At 33.1% G+C, this 17,504-nt stretch overlaps 1 protein-coding gene across 1 annotated transcript; it reads right to left on the reverse strand.

Moving 5' to 3' along the window:
* Position 1: 1 nt before the first annotated feature.
* LOC147068251 (dihydrolipoyl dehydrogenase) lies at positions 2–17,150 on the reverse strand. The gene is made up of 12 exons (XM_085953095.1): positions 17,031–17,150; positions 15,754–15,873; positions 14,320–14,559; positions 14,050–14,193; positions 8,827–8,992; positions 8,381–8,538; positions 7,974–8,110; positions 7,762–7,849; positions 2,101–2,202; positions 1,811–1,948; positions 1,126–1,215; positions 2–382 (listed from the first exon to the last, which is right to left on the reverse strand). Exons 1-12 carry the CDS (start codon positions 17,067–17,069, stop codon positions 317–319), a joined length of 1,488 nt encoding a protein of 495 aa, XP_085809221.1. The 5' UTR covers positions 17,070–17,150; the 3' UTR covers positions 2–316.
* Between the last annotated feature and the right edge of the window lie 354 nt (positions 17,151–17,504).

Here is a 17,504-nt window from a genome sequence, read left to right on the forward strand (position 1 = left end):
ATTATTAATTATATGGTTTTTATTGAAAAAATGTGAAATGCGATGACATATGTATCCCTATGTGATAATCTACTTTACTTCATAACCAATAAAAATATTTTACTAGCCAAAAGAAAGCTTTAAAATGAGTGAATATGTTTTCATGATTAGTTTTCATAGACACAGCAGCCAAGATGGAAAGAAATTATATTGTTTGAATCTGGAAACATGACAATAAAAAATTTTCTATGCAGACATAACATAATATAAACAAATTTAAATATATATACAATTTTTTTGTATGTCGTAAATAAATAATTCTATATATTAATGCTATTTAGAAATTAATCGGTTTTCCACAGTATGCCATCAGATGAGCCTCGCGCAATGCCTCTGCACATGTCTGTGAACATAGGGAGAATTAATTTAGATTTTTTTCATGTTCGAATTACACATTATTATTATAGCAATGGTTTCCGATATTTTGCTGACTCATGGGGTATTAAATACATTCACAGCACCTTTACCACGGGTGAGCATGTTTTAACAGTTTCTCAAATCTTGGGATCCAGATAGTTACCCTTAATTTTCTTAGATTTTGAAACTAACTGTTGCTGAAAGCTAGAATTCGAAAAATATTATTTGTATTGTGAGAAAAAACAGTCCCACGATGGCCGCGTGGCTTGAGCGTCGGCCTATAGTGTCGTGGGTCCCAGGTTTGAATCCTGGGTCTGGCAAGTGCACATTATTTTTCTATTTGTGTATGAGTCAGAGTATGGACCTAACAGGTTGAGGAAGTGGTTGACATCCATTTCCCGTAAAAACAGAATCTGTTGATACAAACCTCCACTCTGTGGAGGCCCATATGATCCTATTAGGATCGGACATGGTCGAAAGAGAAAAAAACTAACTTCATTGGAGGTCCCAAACTAGTACAACAATGGAATATATCGTTCTGCACATTGAATTAAGATTGACTGGAATTATAAAATTCATCACTCAGCTTGTGCATGCCCTTGGATGTGAGTTGTGGCGCTCACTTTGAAAACTACTGTTTTATAGAATAACATTATTAATGACTTGATACATTGACATATCGTCACAAAGAACCAGTACCAGTACCAATTAATTGAATACTTGGCTTACCGGATGAGCGTGACAAACTCTGGCCACATCCTCTGCAGCCGCTCCATATTCTATCGCCAAGACAGCTTCATTGATTAATTCACCAGCACCCTGAAACAAAACACAATCATTATTCATTAACAACTTTTAAAAAATCATGAACCATGCTACTGTGAAACCAAAATGGCTTTGATTATTCATGTCACCTAGTGTAGAAGATATCCACATGAAGGGGATTTTTAGTTTTTCAGATCTCAACCATCTTATATTTGGCTTTTGTCAATGACATACAAAATAAAGCGATAGGCTGCCTATTTATTTATATTTTATTTTTCATGGCAGCTTTTGATTGGTTCTGCATATAATGACTGAGATGGTTGTGGATAACATATAAAAAAGTAAGTCTCGATACTGGTAGCGGTATTGAAAGGAAAGTATCAAATGATTATTGTCTGTGATAGCTTTTATTCAGATATACTCAGCAAAAAATATCGAAAGAGGTGAAAGAAAGTATTGTGAAGAAATATTGATATTTCAAACTATCAATAATTTTTGACATTCCTAGACTGACATGAATGTACTGTCGGTATGTTTTAAATTTTTTATTTCTTTCTATACGAGTCAAATGTTCCAACAATGAAATCAAGTTGCAAATTTTATAATGCACCAGTAAAATGTATGTTTTGAAAATTATAATAGAACTTACCGGTCCAATGATGTGTGTGCCGAGAATCCTGTCAGTAGCCTTGTCAGCCAATACTTTAACGAATCCTTCAGTTTCATTGTTGGTTTTTGCTCTAGAATTTGCCATGAAGGGGAATTTGCCCACTTTATATGCAACCCCCTAAAAACAAGCAAAACTAAACTTTATCAAAATTTCACACATGCGTTCGCATTTAATAACCATTAGTATAAAAGTGAATCATTGTAAACATTAATAAATATTGAATCTGAATGAAAGTGAACATTAATAAATATCTATAATATAAAACTTACAGCTTTCTTGAGGTCTTCTTCGGATTTTCCTACCCAGGAAACTTCGGGATGTGTGTAGATTACAGATGGTACACAATTGTAATCAATGTGAACAGGCATACCCTAAAATATAATTATTATGTCTATAAGTACAAGATAAGTTACCATTTGCACTCCTAAACTGAGTATAATATGAGCTTCCACATAGTATAAATAATTTAAAATATGTTTTTAGCAAGCATTGGGAGCATCCATATACAAAAATTACACTTTATTCTCTTTGCACATTAGTTCTTTCTTTATGTAATTAAATTAAAAACAAAATTCACTCGAAAAGCTTAGAAAATAAGTAAAATACAAAATACCAAGAGGCGGATTCTGAAACTGAATCAGTGATACATATTAAGACTTATAACTGTAATACTAAATACATAACTGTTGAGTTTAAAAATCAGCTTTTTACATATAATTTTACTATAATCTAATATATAAAAATTAATATTTGTGTGTTTGTTTGTTCGTATTTAATGCGCAGCCATACCGTTCATCCGATTGCGATAAAACTTTGTAAACTTATTGCTTGCACTTGCGGGAAGAGTATAGGCTATACTAATAATACCACGGTGGCCGCGCGGCATAAGCGTTGGACTACAAAGCCGTGGGTCCCAGGTTCGAATCCTGGGTCTGGCAAGTACAAAAATTGTTTTTCAATTTGTGTGTGTCAGGGTATGGACCTAATAGGTTGAGCAAGTGGCTGACATCCATTTCTCGTAAAAAACAAAATCTGTCAATACAAACCTCCACTCTGTGGAGGCCCATATGATCCTATCAGGATTGGACATGGTCGAAAAAAAAAGAAAAAAAAAAATATATAAAAATGAATGTCTGTCTGTCTGTCCCGTATGCGTTCCTATACCATTCATCCGATTGCAATGAAATTTTGGTAAGTGGTTGTATGCATACCCATAAAGGTTTCTGAATTAGAAAAATCATCATCTTCTTCTTCTTCTTCATTATATTTTCTTTTATTCGTATGGTTCCTATACCATTCATCCGATTGCAATGAAATTTTGGTAAGTAGTTGTATGCACACCCATAAAGGTTTCTGAATTAGAAAAATCATCATCTTCTTTTTCTTCTTCATTCTATCTTCTTTTATTCGTATGGTTCCTATACCATTCATCCGATTGCAATGAAATTTTGGCAAGTGGTTGTATGCACACCCATGAAGGTTTCTAAATTAGAAAAATCATCATCTTCTTCTTCTTCTTCATTCTATCTTCTTTTATTCGTATGGTCCCTATACCATTCATCCGATTGCGATGAAACCTTCATCAGTTGTTGTGGTAACACCCGCAATGGTTTTTGAATTAGTACAACCATCTTCTTCTTCTTCTTCTTCTTCTATTCTATATTCTTCTATTCGTATGCGTTCCTATTCCATTCATCCGATTGCAATAAAATTTTCGTCAGTAATTGTGCCAACACCCGCAAAGGTTTCTGAATTAGTACAACTATCTTCTTCTTCTTCTTCATTCTATCTTCTTTTATTTGTATGGTCCCTATACCATTCATCCGATTGCAATGAAACCTTCATCAGTTGTTGTGGTAACACCCGCAATGGTTTTTGAATTAGTACAACCATCTTCTTCTTCTTCTTCTTCTATTCTATATTCTTCTATTCGTATGCGTTCCTATTCCATTCATCCGATTGCAATAAAATTTTCGTTAGTAATTGTGCCTACACCCGCGAAGGTTTCTGAATTAGTACAACCATCTTCTTCTTCTTCATTCTATCTTCTTTTATTCGTATGGTCCCTATACCATTTATCCGATTTCGATGAAACCTTCGTCAGTTGTTGTGGTAACACCCGCAATGGTTTTTGAATTAGTACAACTATCTTCTTCTTCTATTCTATATTCTTCTATTCGTATGCGTTTCTATTCCATTCATCCGATTGCAACAAATTTTTCGTCAGTAATTGTGCCAACACCCGCGAAGGTTTCTGAATTGGTACAACCATCTTCTTCTTCTATTCTATCTTCTATTCGTATGCGTTCCTATACCATTCATTTTCTATTAAATTAAAGTGGATTTATCTAATATATAAAAATTAATATTTGTGTGTTTGTTTGTTCGTATTTAATGCGCAGCCATACCGTTCATCCGATTGCGATAAAACTTTGTAAACTTATTGCTTGCACTTGCGGGAAGAGTATAGGCTATACTAATATATAAAAATGAATGTCTGTCTGTCTGTCCCGTATGCGTTCCTATACCATTCATCCGATTGCAATGAAATTTTGGTAAGTAGTTGTATGCACACCCATAAAGGTTTCTGAATTAGAAAAATCATCATCTTCTTCTTCATCTTCATTCTATCTTCTTTTATTCGTAAGGTTTCTATACCATTCATCCGATTGCAATGAAATTTTGGCAAGTGGTTGTATGCACACCCATGAAGGTTTCTAAATTAGAAAAATCATCATCTTCTTCTTCTTCTTCATTCTATCTTCTTTTATTCGTATGGTCCCTACACCATTCATCCGATTGCGATGAAACCTTCATCAGTTGTTGTGGTAACACCCGCAATGGTTTTTGAATTAGTACAACCATCTTCTTCTTCTTCTTCTTCTTCTATTCTATATTCTTCTATTCGTATGCGTTCCTATTCCATTCATCCGATTGCAATAAAATTTTCGTCAGTAATTGTGCCAACACCCGCAAAGGTTTCTGAATTAGTACAACTATCTTCTTCTTCTTCTTCATTCTATCTTCTTTTATTTGTATGGTCCCTATACCATTCATCCGATTGCAATGAAACCTTCATCAGTTGTTGTGGTAACACCCGCAATGGTTTTTGAATTAGTACAACCATCTTCTTCTTCTTCTATTCTATATTCTTCTATTCGTATGCGTTCCTATTCCATTCATCCGATTGCAATAAAATTTTCGTTAGTAATTGTGCCTACACCCGCGAAGGTTTCTGAATTAGTACAACCATCTTCTTCTTCTTCTTCTTCATTCTATCTTCTTTTATTCGTATGGTCCCTATACCATTTATCCGATTGCGATGAAACCTTCGTCAGTTGTTGTGGTAACACCCGCAATGGTTTTTGAATTAGTACAACTATCTTCTTCTTCTTCTTCTATTCTATATTCTTCTATTCGTATGCATTTCTATTCCATTCATCCGATTGCAACAAATTTTTCGTCAGTAATTGTGCCAACACCCGCGAAGGTTTCTGAATTGGTACAACCATCTTCTTCTTCTATTCTATCTTCTATTCGTATGCGTTCCTATACCATTCATTTTCTATTAAATTAAAGTGGATTTATCTAATATATAAAAATTAATATTTGTGTGTTTGTTTGTTCGTATTTAATGCGCAGCCATACCGTTCATCCGATTGCGATAAAACTTTGTAAACTTATTGCTTGCACTTGCGGGAAGAGTATAGGCTATACTAATATATAAAAATGAATGTCTGTCTGTCTGTCCCGTATGCGTTCCTATACCATTCATCCGATTGCAATGAAATTTTGGTAAGTAGTTGTATGCACACCCATAAAGGTTTCTGAATTATAAAAATCATCATCTTCTTCTTCATCTTCATTCTATCTTCTTTTATTCGTATGGTTCCTATACCATTCATCCGATTGCAATGAAATTTTGGCAAGTGGTTGTATGCACACCCATGAAGGTTTCTAAATTAGAAAAATCATCATCTTCTTCTTCTTCTTCATTCTATCTTCTTTTATTCGTATGGTCCCTACACCATTCATCCGATTGCGATGAAACCTTCATCAGTTGTTGTGGTAACACCCGCAATGGTTTTTGAATTAGTACAACCATCTTCTTCTTCTTCTTCTTCTTCTATTCTATATTCTTCTATTCGTATGCGTTCCTATTCCATTCATCCGATTGCAATAAAATTTTCGTCAGTAATTGTGCCAACACCCGCAAAGGTTTCTGAATTAGTACAACTATCTTCTTCTTCTTCTTCATTCTATCTTCTTTTATTTGTATGGTCCCTATACCATTCATCCGATTGCAATGAAACCTTCATCAGTTGTTGTGGTAACACCCGCAATGGTTTTTGAATTAGTACAACCATCTTCTTCTTCTTCTATTCTATATTCTTCTATTCGTATGCGTTCCTATTCCATTCATCCGATTGCAATAAAATTTTCGTTAGTAATTGTGCCTACACCCGCGAAGGTTTCTGAATTAGTACAACCATCTTCTTCTTCTTCATTCTATCTTCTTTTATTCGTATGGTCCCTATACCATTTATCCGATTGCGATGAAACCTTCGTCAGTTGTTGTGGTAACACCCGCAATGGTTTTTGAATTAGTACAACTATCTTCTTCTTCTTCTTCTATTCTATATTCTTCTATTCGTATGCGTTTCTATTCCATTCATCCGATTGCAACAAATTTTTCGTCAGTAATTGTGCCAACACCCGCGAAGGTTTCTGAATTGGTACAACCATCTTCTTCTTCTATTCTATCTTCTATTCGTATGCGTTCCTATACCATTCATCCGATTACAATGAAATTTTGATCAACTGTTGTGCTCACGCCGCAAAGGTCTCTGAATTGTTACAACTATTTTCTTTTTTCTTCTATTCTATCTTCTTCTATTTGTATGCGTTCTTATACCATTCATCCGATTGCGATGAAATTTTGACCAGTTGTTGTGAGCACGCCCGCGAAGAGTTCTGAATTAGTACAACCATCTTCTTCTTCTTCTATTTGTATGCGTTCCTATACCATTCATCCGATTGCAATGAAACTTTGGTGAGTTGTTGTGCCCTTGCCCGCAAAGGTTTCTGAATTACTACAATCATCTTTTTCTTCTTCTATTTGTATGCGTTCTTATGCCATTCATCCGATTGTGATGAAATTTTGACCAGTTGTTGTGCGCAAGCCCGCGAAGGTTTTTGAATTAGTACAACCATCTTCTTCTATTCGTATGCGTTCCTATACCATTAATCCGATTGCAATGAAACTTTGGTGAGTTGTCATGCGCATGCCCACGAAGGTTTCTGAATTAGAAAATCATCTTCTTCTACTATTCGTATGCGTTCCTATACCATTCATCCGATTGCGATGAAACTTTTGTCAGTTGTGTGCGGTTTCTAAATTATTATTATATAACATACAAAGTTTGTTGTTTGTTTGTTCCATCCAATTTTGATTTTTTTTTTTACTACATATTTATAACATTAATAACGTTTTCATATTTTGGATTCGATTTTAATTTAGTGTTCTTATGTTTGACCTTTACTCCTATTATAATTATTTTCATATTGCCATATTGTATTACACAGATATTTTAATATTAAAGAAATAATTACCTCTTATTATTTTTCAAATATCTAAGATAAATATAACCACGAAGCGACCCCGTGCGAAGCCGGGTACTTTAGCTAGTATATTATAAAAATCATAATAGCATAAAATAATTTTTGAAAATGACAATTCGATGACGATTTTCGGAAACTACAGTCATGCGCAGATAGTGAATTTCGGAACTGGACACGTTTTCAAATAGAAAACGCAGTAATAAATTTATCGATTAATTCTTCTGACCTCAAATATGTTGGTACATAACAAAAAATGTAAATAACTGAACTCTGAACGGATACCTTCACATCTATAAACTTATACTTACAGTCATTCCTTCAACGCAAACTACGCCCTCATCTTCAGCTTTGTGTGCCAACATAGGTCCATGAATACAATCTCCAATAGCATAAACCCTGTGAAAATATTAAATAATTTAAATTGTGTTGATGACGTTTTTTATTGTCTTCTTCTCAACTATTTTTATGAGAGTAGATGGGTAAAAATAATTTGAGACTGATAATAACGAATTGATCATACCCAGATACGATGGTTTGGAAAGTTTCATTGACAGGGATGCGACCTCGTGCATCGGTGATGATTCCAATTTTGTCTAACCCCAGATTTTCAGTGTAAGGCCGCCGTCCAACACACACCAACAAAACATCACAATCTAACTGTAAAACAGATTACACATATATTATGTTAATTGTTTTTTTTGTAATATCATGTATAATCAATACATGAACTGGAATGATAATAATATATTTATAAATTAGGCTCTTGCCTAAAAATCCATATAATCCTTCACAAGGAAAATGATACTTTTATTTTTGTTGAAATACAGCAATTTATTCGTTTTCATTATTTATCGTTAAATTCAGATACAAATACAAAGATTGACATTATAATTAACAATATTATATTTATATATGTAGTATACTCACGGTGTCTTTCTTGCTATCCTTGACAGATTCAATGTCAACTTTGATTGTGCTTCCTTGTTTAGTGGCGCCTGTCACCTTTGTTCCCAATTTGAATTCGAGCCCTTGTTTAGTCAAGATTTTTTGGAATGTCTTTGCTACTTCCATATCAATTCCAACCCCTGACAAAGAAATTTTAAATTACATTCCTATTAATATTATTATTAACTTTGTATTATAGAAGTATTCATTACTTTTATTAATAGTCAATATCCATACATAATTTTGGAGATTATCTTGTAACAGAAAAATTAATGTACATTTAGTAATAAAAAAAAAAAACAAACTCCATTAAAAATATTATTCCAAAACCGCGCTTGGATAAGTTTTGTCTTTTATAATAAGTGTGCGTCACGATTCTAGATAATCTGGTGAACTTAAAAATAAATCAAATTGTAATTTCATCTTACCTCCAATAGAGTCCAAAAACTCAACTGCTGTCACCTTGGCTCCTAGTCTCTGCCAGACAGAACCGAGTTCAAGACCAATTACTCCAGCACCAATTACTACAAGGTGTTCAGGAACTTTTTTCAGACTCAAAGCACCAGTCGATGAGACAATTGTTTCTTCGTCCACCTAAATGCAGAAAGAAAAAATTAACAACAGTTCGATGAACCATTAATTAATCCTAAATTAATATGGTTATTGAAATTTGACCGCATTATGCATAAAGCCACTGGTTGTTACTGCTTCATATCAAAGCGCCCTCGATATTTATAAAGAATATTTTACGGCACCTTAGAAACAATTACCAATCAGTAGGATGGGTAGGTTATGTATGAGATTCCCAAATTTTTTATAAGCTATTTAACCGATTTTCCATCATATAGCGTATAGCACTGTTTGTGATGTAAGCAATCTGATGTCACATGGCTGCTTCATCTGTCACTTTCATATGTCATTTTAATAATGCATTCATTACAACAAACGTTTGCTTGAGGCCCTCATTCATTTTGTAGACTCTGTAAAACATTTGCAAACTTTAAAAACAGTTCCTAGTCATGCTGTTTACAAAATACGTATAATTTTGATCCCTAGTCTATAATCTAGATAGTAGGTAACTGATACAATGCCTCGTACCTATTTCGCTTACAAAGCGCAATATTTCTCATGGAGAAATAAGATTGATTTACGTAAGATTACGATAAAATATCTCCGCTAAACGACCGCAAAAATAGGTACCTACTGCTGTATCTGGCATTAAAATATGCAATTGGAAGCATTCTGCATTCTTCAAAATATTATGGTACTTACCTAACTAGTTGATTATTGTAAGATAACTGTAATAAACAAGGCACAACTCTCAAATACACTGGATACATCATTGGTGTCATACGGTGATTGGTATAAATGATAATATTATACAGAGATCATTACATATTATTATCTAAATCCATTTGCATTTCTGTCATTTATTCTTATTCTGTTTTGACATCTCATAATTGAAGTGAAGTTAATCATAATAATAATATGTATGTATTAAGTATTGCCACCAAATGGAAATGTTTACTGGCAATATTTTATCCTTTCGTACAGTAGAATTATAAAATAAATGTGATAAAATAACTGATAAATTGTTTAAAGTTCATAATAATTATTCATTTATAATTATTAAATTTATATGGTACCGTTCGCACACTTTTAGACACATTTACAATTTCAAAATTTTGAATTTATCGGGGAATGAAATTTTATAAGATTGCCATTATACGGACACCATGACACATGATCACTAAACAACGAATTACGTTTGTACTCATGCATACAAACGTGCAGTATATAGCCTATAAGGTTTTTGGGAATCTCATGCATACGACCCTAAGCCTGTTGTTCACCACACGGTTTCTAAAATCTTGAAATCAAATAAAAATAATATTTGTTTTTATTATAGCTATTACTGAAAACTCAGCTTCGGAGGCACATCATCTTAAACGGAACCAAGTTCACTAAACATTAGCACTCAACAAAGATATTCATACTTTAATGTTATCTATAATCTATAACAGGGGGGGGGGGCAAACTTTTTGGATGGAGGGCCAAATTCAAGAATTCAAAATGAGCGGCGGGCCGCAAGTAAAATACTATTTTTAGATATACACTATTTATTATCACGAAAAATAAACACTACAAAAAAATTAATGAGAAGAATGAAACTGTTGTACATTTTTTAAATTTTTTTTTAATTCAGGTGTTAATTTTGTAGTTAATATTCTCAAAACTGCTTGTAAATGGGCATTGGAGATATTTGATCGTAAAGAATCTTTATTGAGGTTTATGATCCAAAATGTTTGTTCACATATATAGGTTGATCCAAAAATAATGAACATTTTTCTTGCATAATCTTTAAGTTGGTCGAATTTGTCTGAATTAAGGGCATTGTAAAATTTGGAGATTTCTTCATGACGATGCAATTCTCTTAACCCTTTATAGGGCAAAGCATTTTTTTCTTCATTTCAAACCGACCTCTATCATTTTGCATCAGATATTTAATATCTTAAAACAATTTTAATATAAAAATAAAAAATATCTATCAGAAATTTGGAAAAACTATAATATATGGTGGTTTTTTTATCAACCAGTGCCCATTCAGGTGTTTTTTTTTTTTGATTTTTTGATATATTTTTTTCAAATAAAACAAATAAATAATGGTTCTACATATTATTTATTTAATCATAAGAAAAGTTACAATTCATTTTTTATTTTTTTACACCCATTTACCTAATACTTTTCAAAACATAGTATGCAAAACGGTACGTTAAAAAATAATATATGCGTTTTGGCTCTCTAACCGTACTACAATAAGCACATCGACAGCTCTTTTTCTTAAATTTACTCATGAACTGAAAAAAAAATAAAACATATTATCCTAACAGTACCTACCGACCTACAAAATTACCATATTACGAAATGACCGAGAAAAATGGAGTATGCTGGGGGAGGCCTACATCCAGCAGTGGATAGACCCCAGCTGATGATGATGTTACTTCTACAGTCAAATATAATACAATACAAGCCCATGAAAGTTGCGATATTGATACTAATTTAGTACTTTAGCATTCAATTGATGTCACAACTAACAAAAAAACACCTTTTCTTCGAGGATATTTTGAAAACTTTTCCGATCCCAAATATTTTGAGTAAAACTAAAATACATTTATGATAGTATACTATATTCACAATAAAATATAACTATACACAGCTGCCTAAGCCGTTTTTTTATTTTTAAAATAATTCTAGAGGTCAGCCATGCGAATTGCAAATTTGAGGTTATGTACTTCCCGCTTGGCAATAGAATGACGAAACAAGTACTCTGTCAAAATATATTTGTAAAAAATATAATGTAAATCGATAAATAAATGCATATTTAATACTTATGTACATACTTTTTTTCACAAAATATAATATAAATGGGAACAAAATGACTTGCAAAGTCAAGTGTCACTCGCGAATTCGTCGAGTCGCGACCGCAAACGCGCAATGGCTGATACATCGACCAATCGATGAAATAGTGTTTTGCGAGCGATTGACGTACACTTCATATTAGATGGTTTATTTCATAACCAGAGAACGTTCTCGACAACGTCTTGACGCACTAAGGTTGATATTTCCATATTTAGTGTATGACTTATAGCTCATAAATGAGGTGGTTGATAAATAAACCGTTTTCGACCTTTGCCCTATAAAGGGTTAAATCAGTGTCACACTGCAGATCAATAATCTCAAGTTGTAGCTCTGTCGGTACACTATCAATATCTATTGAAAATGGATCGCGTACTATTGCTAAACAAATTTTAATCTATGGCAATATGTTTTTTAAAAAATTATAAAAAAGTTATTCGTAATCAGAAGTACATGATGACGGGCCTCAAAAAAATACCCGGCGGGCCGCAGTTTGCCCCCCTCTGATCTATAATCACAGCAGCTGGTAAAATCAGCTATATTTTTTTACAGTTTGCAACTCTATATGCCACCTAGTAGAATGCTAGCCATGCATTGCTTGGCATCAAAACATTGCTTCAGAAAAATTATTGTCTGTCATGTTAAATGTTTAAACTTTCTGATAAAATGGTTTTGAAGTTTACCAACCATGTTGCGGTTGATTGGTTTTTCTATGTAACATTTTAGTTTATTAGGAAGGATGCACTCTTATGCCTCATTCATATACAATACACACCATTATCAAATACCTGGAGAAAACAGTTACTGAATCATACGAATCTATCATTATGAGCCTGCATCAGCAATTAGCACATTGAATCAAGATTGAATAGGATTATTAAAATTTTCAAATATTCTGTGATGCCACTGGATTTAGGGCCCCAGGGAGCCAAGGCGTAAGCATAAAGAACATTTGGCAGACATATTACGAAAGAACAGACCCTTAATGCTTGTTATCGCAGTGCCGAGAATTGGATGTTCGATGCATTACGCAGTCTTAAGTGGTTCATTTACAAATCTAATTACTCAAACAACATTAATGAAATTTACCTAAGTACATAATACTGAAAAAAATCATTAGGAAATAATATATCATAACTCATTTAGAATTTTGTACATTACCATTTAAATAAATTAGATAAACCTGTCCATCAAAGAGCTGACCCATCATATCAAAACTGTTATCAAATTCAAAAGATACAATAATAATGAATTCTACATATTCCATTTTCCACCACACGCTTCCTTCTTACTCGCCTTCATAATGAATGATACAATCCTACTCTGTGCGAAAATAGTAATTTATTTACAATTACATTTAGTTGGAATAGAGAAGCCTTATGTAACTTCAATAATTCAACTACAGGCGATACTACACATAGTTTAATTCCAACTAGAGTTATTAGAGCCTCCAATTATTGTTGGTTGAAGGTTAGGTTCCAGTGGAGAAATCAAATGGGATTCGGTGATTGGTGCAATCGACAATGGTTTCCGTCCGCGAGCGATGTGACGTGAACCCTAGCGTAAAGAATACGGACATTAACGCCCCATATAAATTTTTAAATAAAAAACATCATTGAATATTTTTATTTTGTCAAATTCATTTTAAACCAAATGGCTAAATATTTTTTTACATCCATCATGTTGAGGAAAATTTTATTTTTATATGGGGGATAATATCTAGGTAGTTTTTTAAACAGGGGGTTAATTTTCAGTTGCCGTAAGAATATTGATTTTTTTGAAGAACCAGAACTGAGCGCCGGAAAATCGTACCCCATTTGATTCCTCTAAATTGGGGGTTCTTATAGCTCTATTATTTTTATTCAAAACTAAAAAGTAGGTGTTCATACTATTTTTTCAAGATACTATTACCAGGTCGAACATATGGACACATGGTATTCAACCACTTTTGTAATACATATCGAAATGTATAATATATTAATTAATATTTTCTTTGGGATAACTGCTAAACAAAAATGATAAAATAAAAGTATAAAAAAATTTAAAAAAAAAAAAACGACAGAGCCTGGGCATTTTTAAAGGGTTCCAGCTCAAGATTCTAAAGATTCAGAATCAATGGTTCCGGATCCAAAATAAGGGATTCTCATGGTTCGGTTCCATTTATATGTTTCATTGATTCTAATGAATTAATTCATAATATGATCCAAAATTACAATGCTAGAATAATATCTCACCGGTATTCCTGGGAATGGAGTGACTTCAGATCCAGTGGCTATTAAAATATTCTTTGTATTTACAGTTTCAATGGTGCCATCAGCTTTCTTTACAGAGACTTGACCTGGAGCCGTTATTTCACCATGGCCACTGATGGATGTTATCTACGTACAGGAAAACAAAATGATTAATACAATTAACAAAAATTGATTGTCTGTACAACATAAATGAAACAGCAGACTTCCTGTACTCATAAGAATAGATCTTGTGCAATGAAGGAGAAAACTGACCTTATTTTTCTTGAACAGTTGAGCAATGCCTCCAGTTAGAGAGTTGACAACATTTTCTTTAAGCCCCATCATTTTATCAAGGTCCAAAGATACCCCTGAGAGTGTGATGCCCCTCTGGGCGAGATCACCGCCGTGGGCCATGTGATAGTAGTGGGAATTATTTAACAACGCCTTTGACGGGATGCAGCCTACATTTAAGCAAGTACCGCCGAGTGTAGATTCCTTTTCTACGGCAACCACCTAAAAAAGAATGCAATATAATTATTGAGTACAGAATCAAATTAGTAATACCAATGGACGTGCAGATGGGGAATAGCTGGACGGTGGACGGATACTGTATCAGTTTTACTGATCAAGCAATATCTCATGAATATAACAATTGTAAGTTATGACAGTAGTTTTACAAAAGATTGTTTAAAAATTAAAGTTTTCGTCTCATATTATAATATATAAGTACAACATGTGGCTTCTATAGATTCATATTCCATTAAGTTATAATTAAGTTATATTTCAATTTGATTAATACCCCCCCATTTACAGATGCATGGATTTATTTCTGACAGTACGTATTATCACGGCCATAACAAGAAAATGCATGTGTAAACACATATTATCATGGAAGTTGCAAGATTACATACATGAATCAAAAAATTTAAAAGCTTCTGAATTTTCACGCAATAATTGGTACTCGCATGGTGGGTGCGCGCGCACGCGCAGTAGAACGATAGTGGCGAACCTGCCGGAAGAAATACGAATTACATCGCAAGGAATATTTTGACGTTTACCGAATATCCACAAACCTGTACCTGAATACCTACGTTTGAACCTGTCAAATATAACACCATACCATGACAACATCGTGTCTCGCTTACGCTTGGTGAGACAGTCACCACTTTTACAATATGTAAACAGTTATTATCGCGATAGTTTAAAATACAAACTATTGGTGCAAGTAATTTCATGCATGTATACAGGCGCTATAATTCTAAATTAAGAATATAATTCATCCGAATATAAATTTTGGTTGTTTAAGTTTTGTGATTATCGATTTGAATCTTTTCAACGACCCAGGTTTTGCCTGAAGACACCAACCGATGTTCTCGGATTACTGAAAACGATTGAAATGAAAAATTACAAAACTTAAATCAATTAATTAAAACAAAAATTCAGTGTATATCATCACATTGGTGGTAGAAAAACCTGGTCCACATCCATAAGTTTCAGAGATATGGGGATATAAAAATTGTTGTCTCATAAACAAAATATGTTTTTAAAAATATAATAATTTTCAAATATATATGTAATATACATAATTATTTTTTTAAATATATGTGCAGTTGGCTCCATTCACTGTCTAAGTGACAATTTATATCGCAATACATTACTCGAACATTGCAATAAAGAGAATGCGTGCAATATCAAGATTTTATATACCTTCATGCCTAACTGGGCAGCTTTGATGGCAGCCACGTATCCTCCGGGACCGGTTCCGATGACAACAAGATCCGCATCATGGGTGGTCGAGTAGTAACGACCTCTTATTAAGCCTATTCTCTGTGAAAAAAATTAAATGTTGAATGAAAAAAAAAAGTAAGCTCACAAAATAAAGTAGGTAGAATGGTGTCTCTTTCGGCAGTTTAGGCGATTTATTTAGGTGTTGGGTTGTTACTTTCAAAAGACACTAACACCGTTCCAAAGTGATTTCATCGTAGCCGTAATACCAGAAGAATAATATGTCCTTCCTCTAAATAAAATGGACTACTGGATTGGTGATGAATTCACTCAAAGATTGATATTATTTTATACATGAGAGATGTATATCACACCGGACATATTATTATGTATGATAAGTTTGTTCTATATCAGTCAGAATTGTCAGTGGACAATTACTTTTTCCTTTGATCATGTCCAATCATAATAAGATCATATATGTGCCCCCCGGAGTGGAGGTTTGTATTAACAGATTTTTGTTTTTAGGAGAAATGGATGTTAGCCACTTGCTCAACCTATTAGGTCCATACTCCGAGTACAACACACAAATTGAACAACAATGTGTATTTGCTAGACCCAGGTTTGAACCCCTGGACCCACGACATTCTAAGCGATGGGTAACAACTAATACAAGAAATTTACACAAACTTTAATTTTTAATTATAATTACACCATAGTCGAGTACAAAATTAAGTACTTACTTATGTATTGAGAAAATAATGTCTCAATATGAACAATAATTACAATTCCAGACAAATGTCACTTGATTTTAACCTCTTTTTATTTGAAATTATTATTATTAGATTCTTGAGTGGTTTTGACAGAATACGGAAGAGAATGTTTACGATGATAACTAACAGAATCAGGTGACATGGAATGTAAATAAGTAAATTAATATAAATTGTGTGTAGTTTAATGTTCAATTATTAGAAACAAAATAGTAACCCTTGACATAGGTGACAAGGTCATTATAGCAAGACTGTTTATAATTTAATAATACAAGCAAGGCTAACAAATGAATATTGAATAATTATTATAGTTACAGTGATCATACAATTTAACGTCATTCTAGATTTTGTAGCGTATTTACAAAATCACGAAGGAACCTCACACACTTTTAAACCGACACTCAAATATTGCATAATAAACACCATTCTTTGAAATATAAGCCGGGTATATTATTGGCAATTACACATATTTACTGTTGGAAAAATTATTACCCTCGCCGAAGAAGTGAAATGTAAAAGCTTTGATCCCATGATAACTCAACCTTGTCCTGAAATATAATTTAGAGATAAATCAGAGTACGGACACCCATACGACCGAAGGAACCAAAGATCGAGATTGCCAGACTGCAATTTTTTACACTACTATTTTTTTTAAAAAATCCATAATATTTTTATCACTTTACTTTACTAAATTAAAAATTTTGTATTTTATTATGTTGATTGAGTCAGTCACATCATTATTATGACACAGTTAATTATATTAAAATCGTGTCCATAGACTAAGCCGTATCTATATCAAAGAGAATATTGGACGGTGCTGTATTCTTTGGTACCTATATTATATTTATTTTATTAAATTTTCCCGATTTTTTTGAAAACACAGTAGGTATATAATTGAAAGACTGCTTTGGTTGCTACCAAAATCATGGTTTTTATTCTTTATATTTAATTGTTTGGTTTTGGTAA

The sequence above is a fragment of the Rhyacophila brunnea genome, unplaced genomic scaffold (assembly GCF_057557595.1).
Source record: "Rhyacophila brunnea isolate RB1 unplaced genomic scaffold, BYU_Rbru_1.0 scaffold_3, whole genome shotgun sequence".
Classification (NCBI taxonomy): domain Eukaryota; kingdom Metazoa; phylum Arthropoda; class Insecta; order Trichoptera; family Rhyacophilidae; genus Rhyacophila; species Rhyacophila brunnea.

Bases quoted from the DNA above. Each gene is read 5' to 3' on its own strand.
- LOC147068251 (XM_085953095.1), bottom strand. From the start codon at position 17,069: ATGGGATCAAAGCTTTTACATTTCACTTCTTCGGCGAGG. The intron at 2,203-7,761 runs GTAAGTATAAGT...ATTATATTTTAG, and splicing joins TTTGCGTTGAAGGAATGACT to GGTATGCCTGTTCACATTGA. The intron at 1,216-1,810 runs GTAAGTTCTATT...GTTTTGTTTCAG, and splicing joins GCACACACATCATTGGACCG to GGTGCTGGTGAATTAATCAA.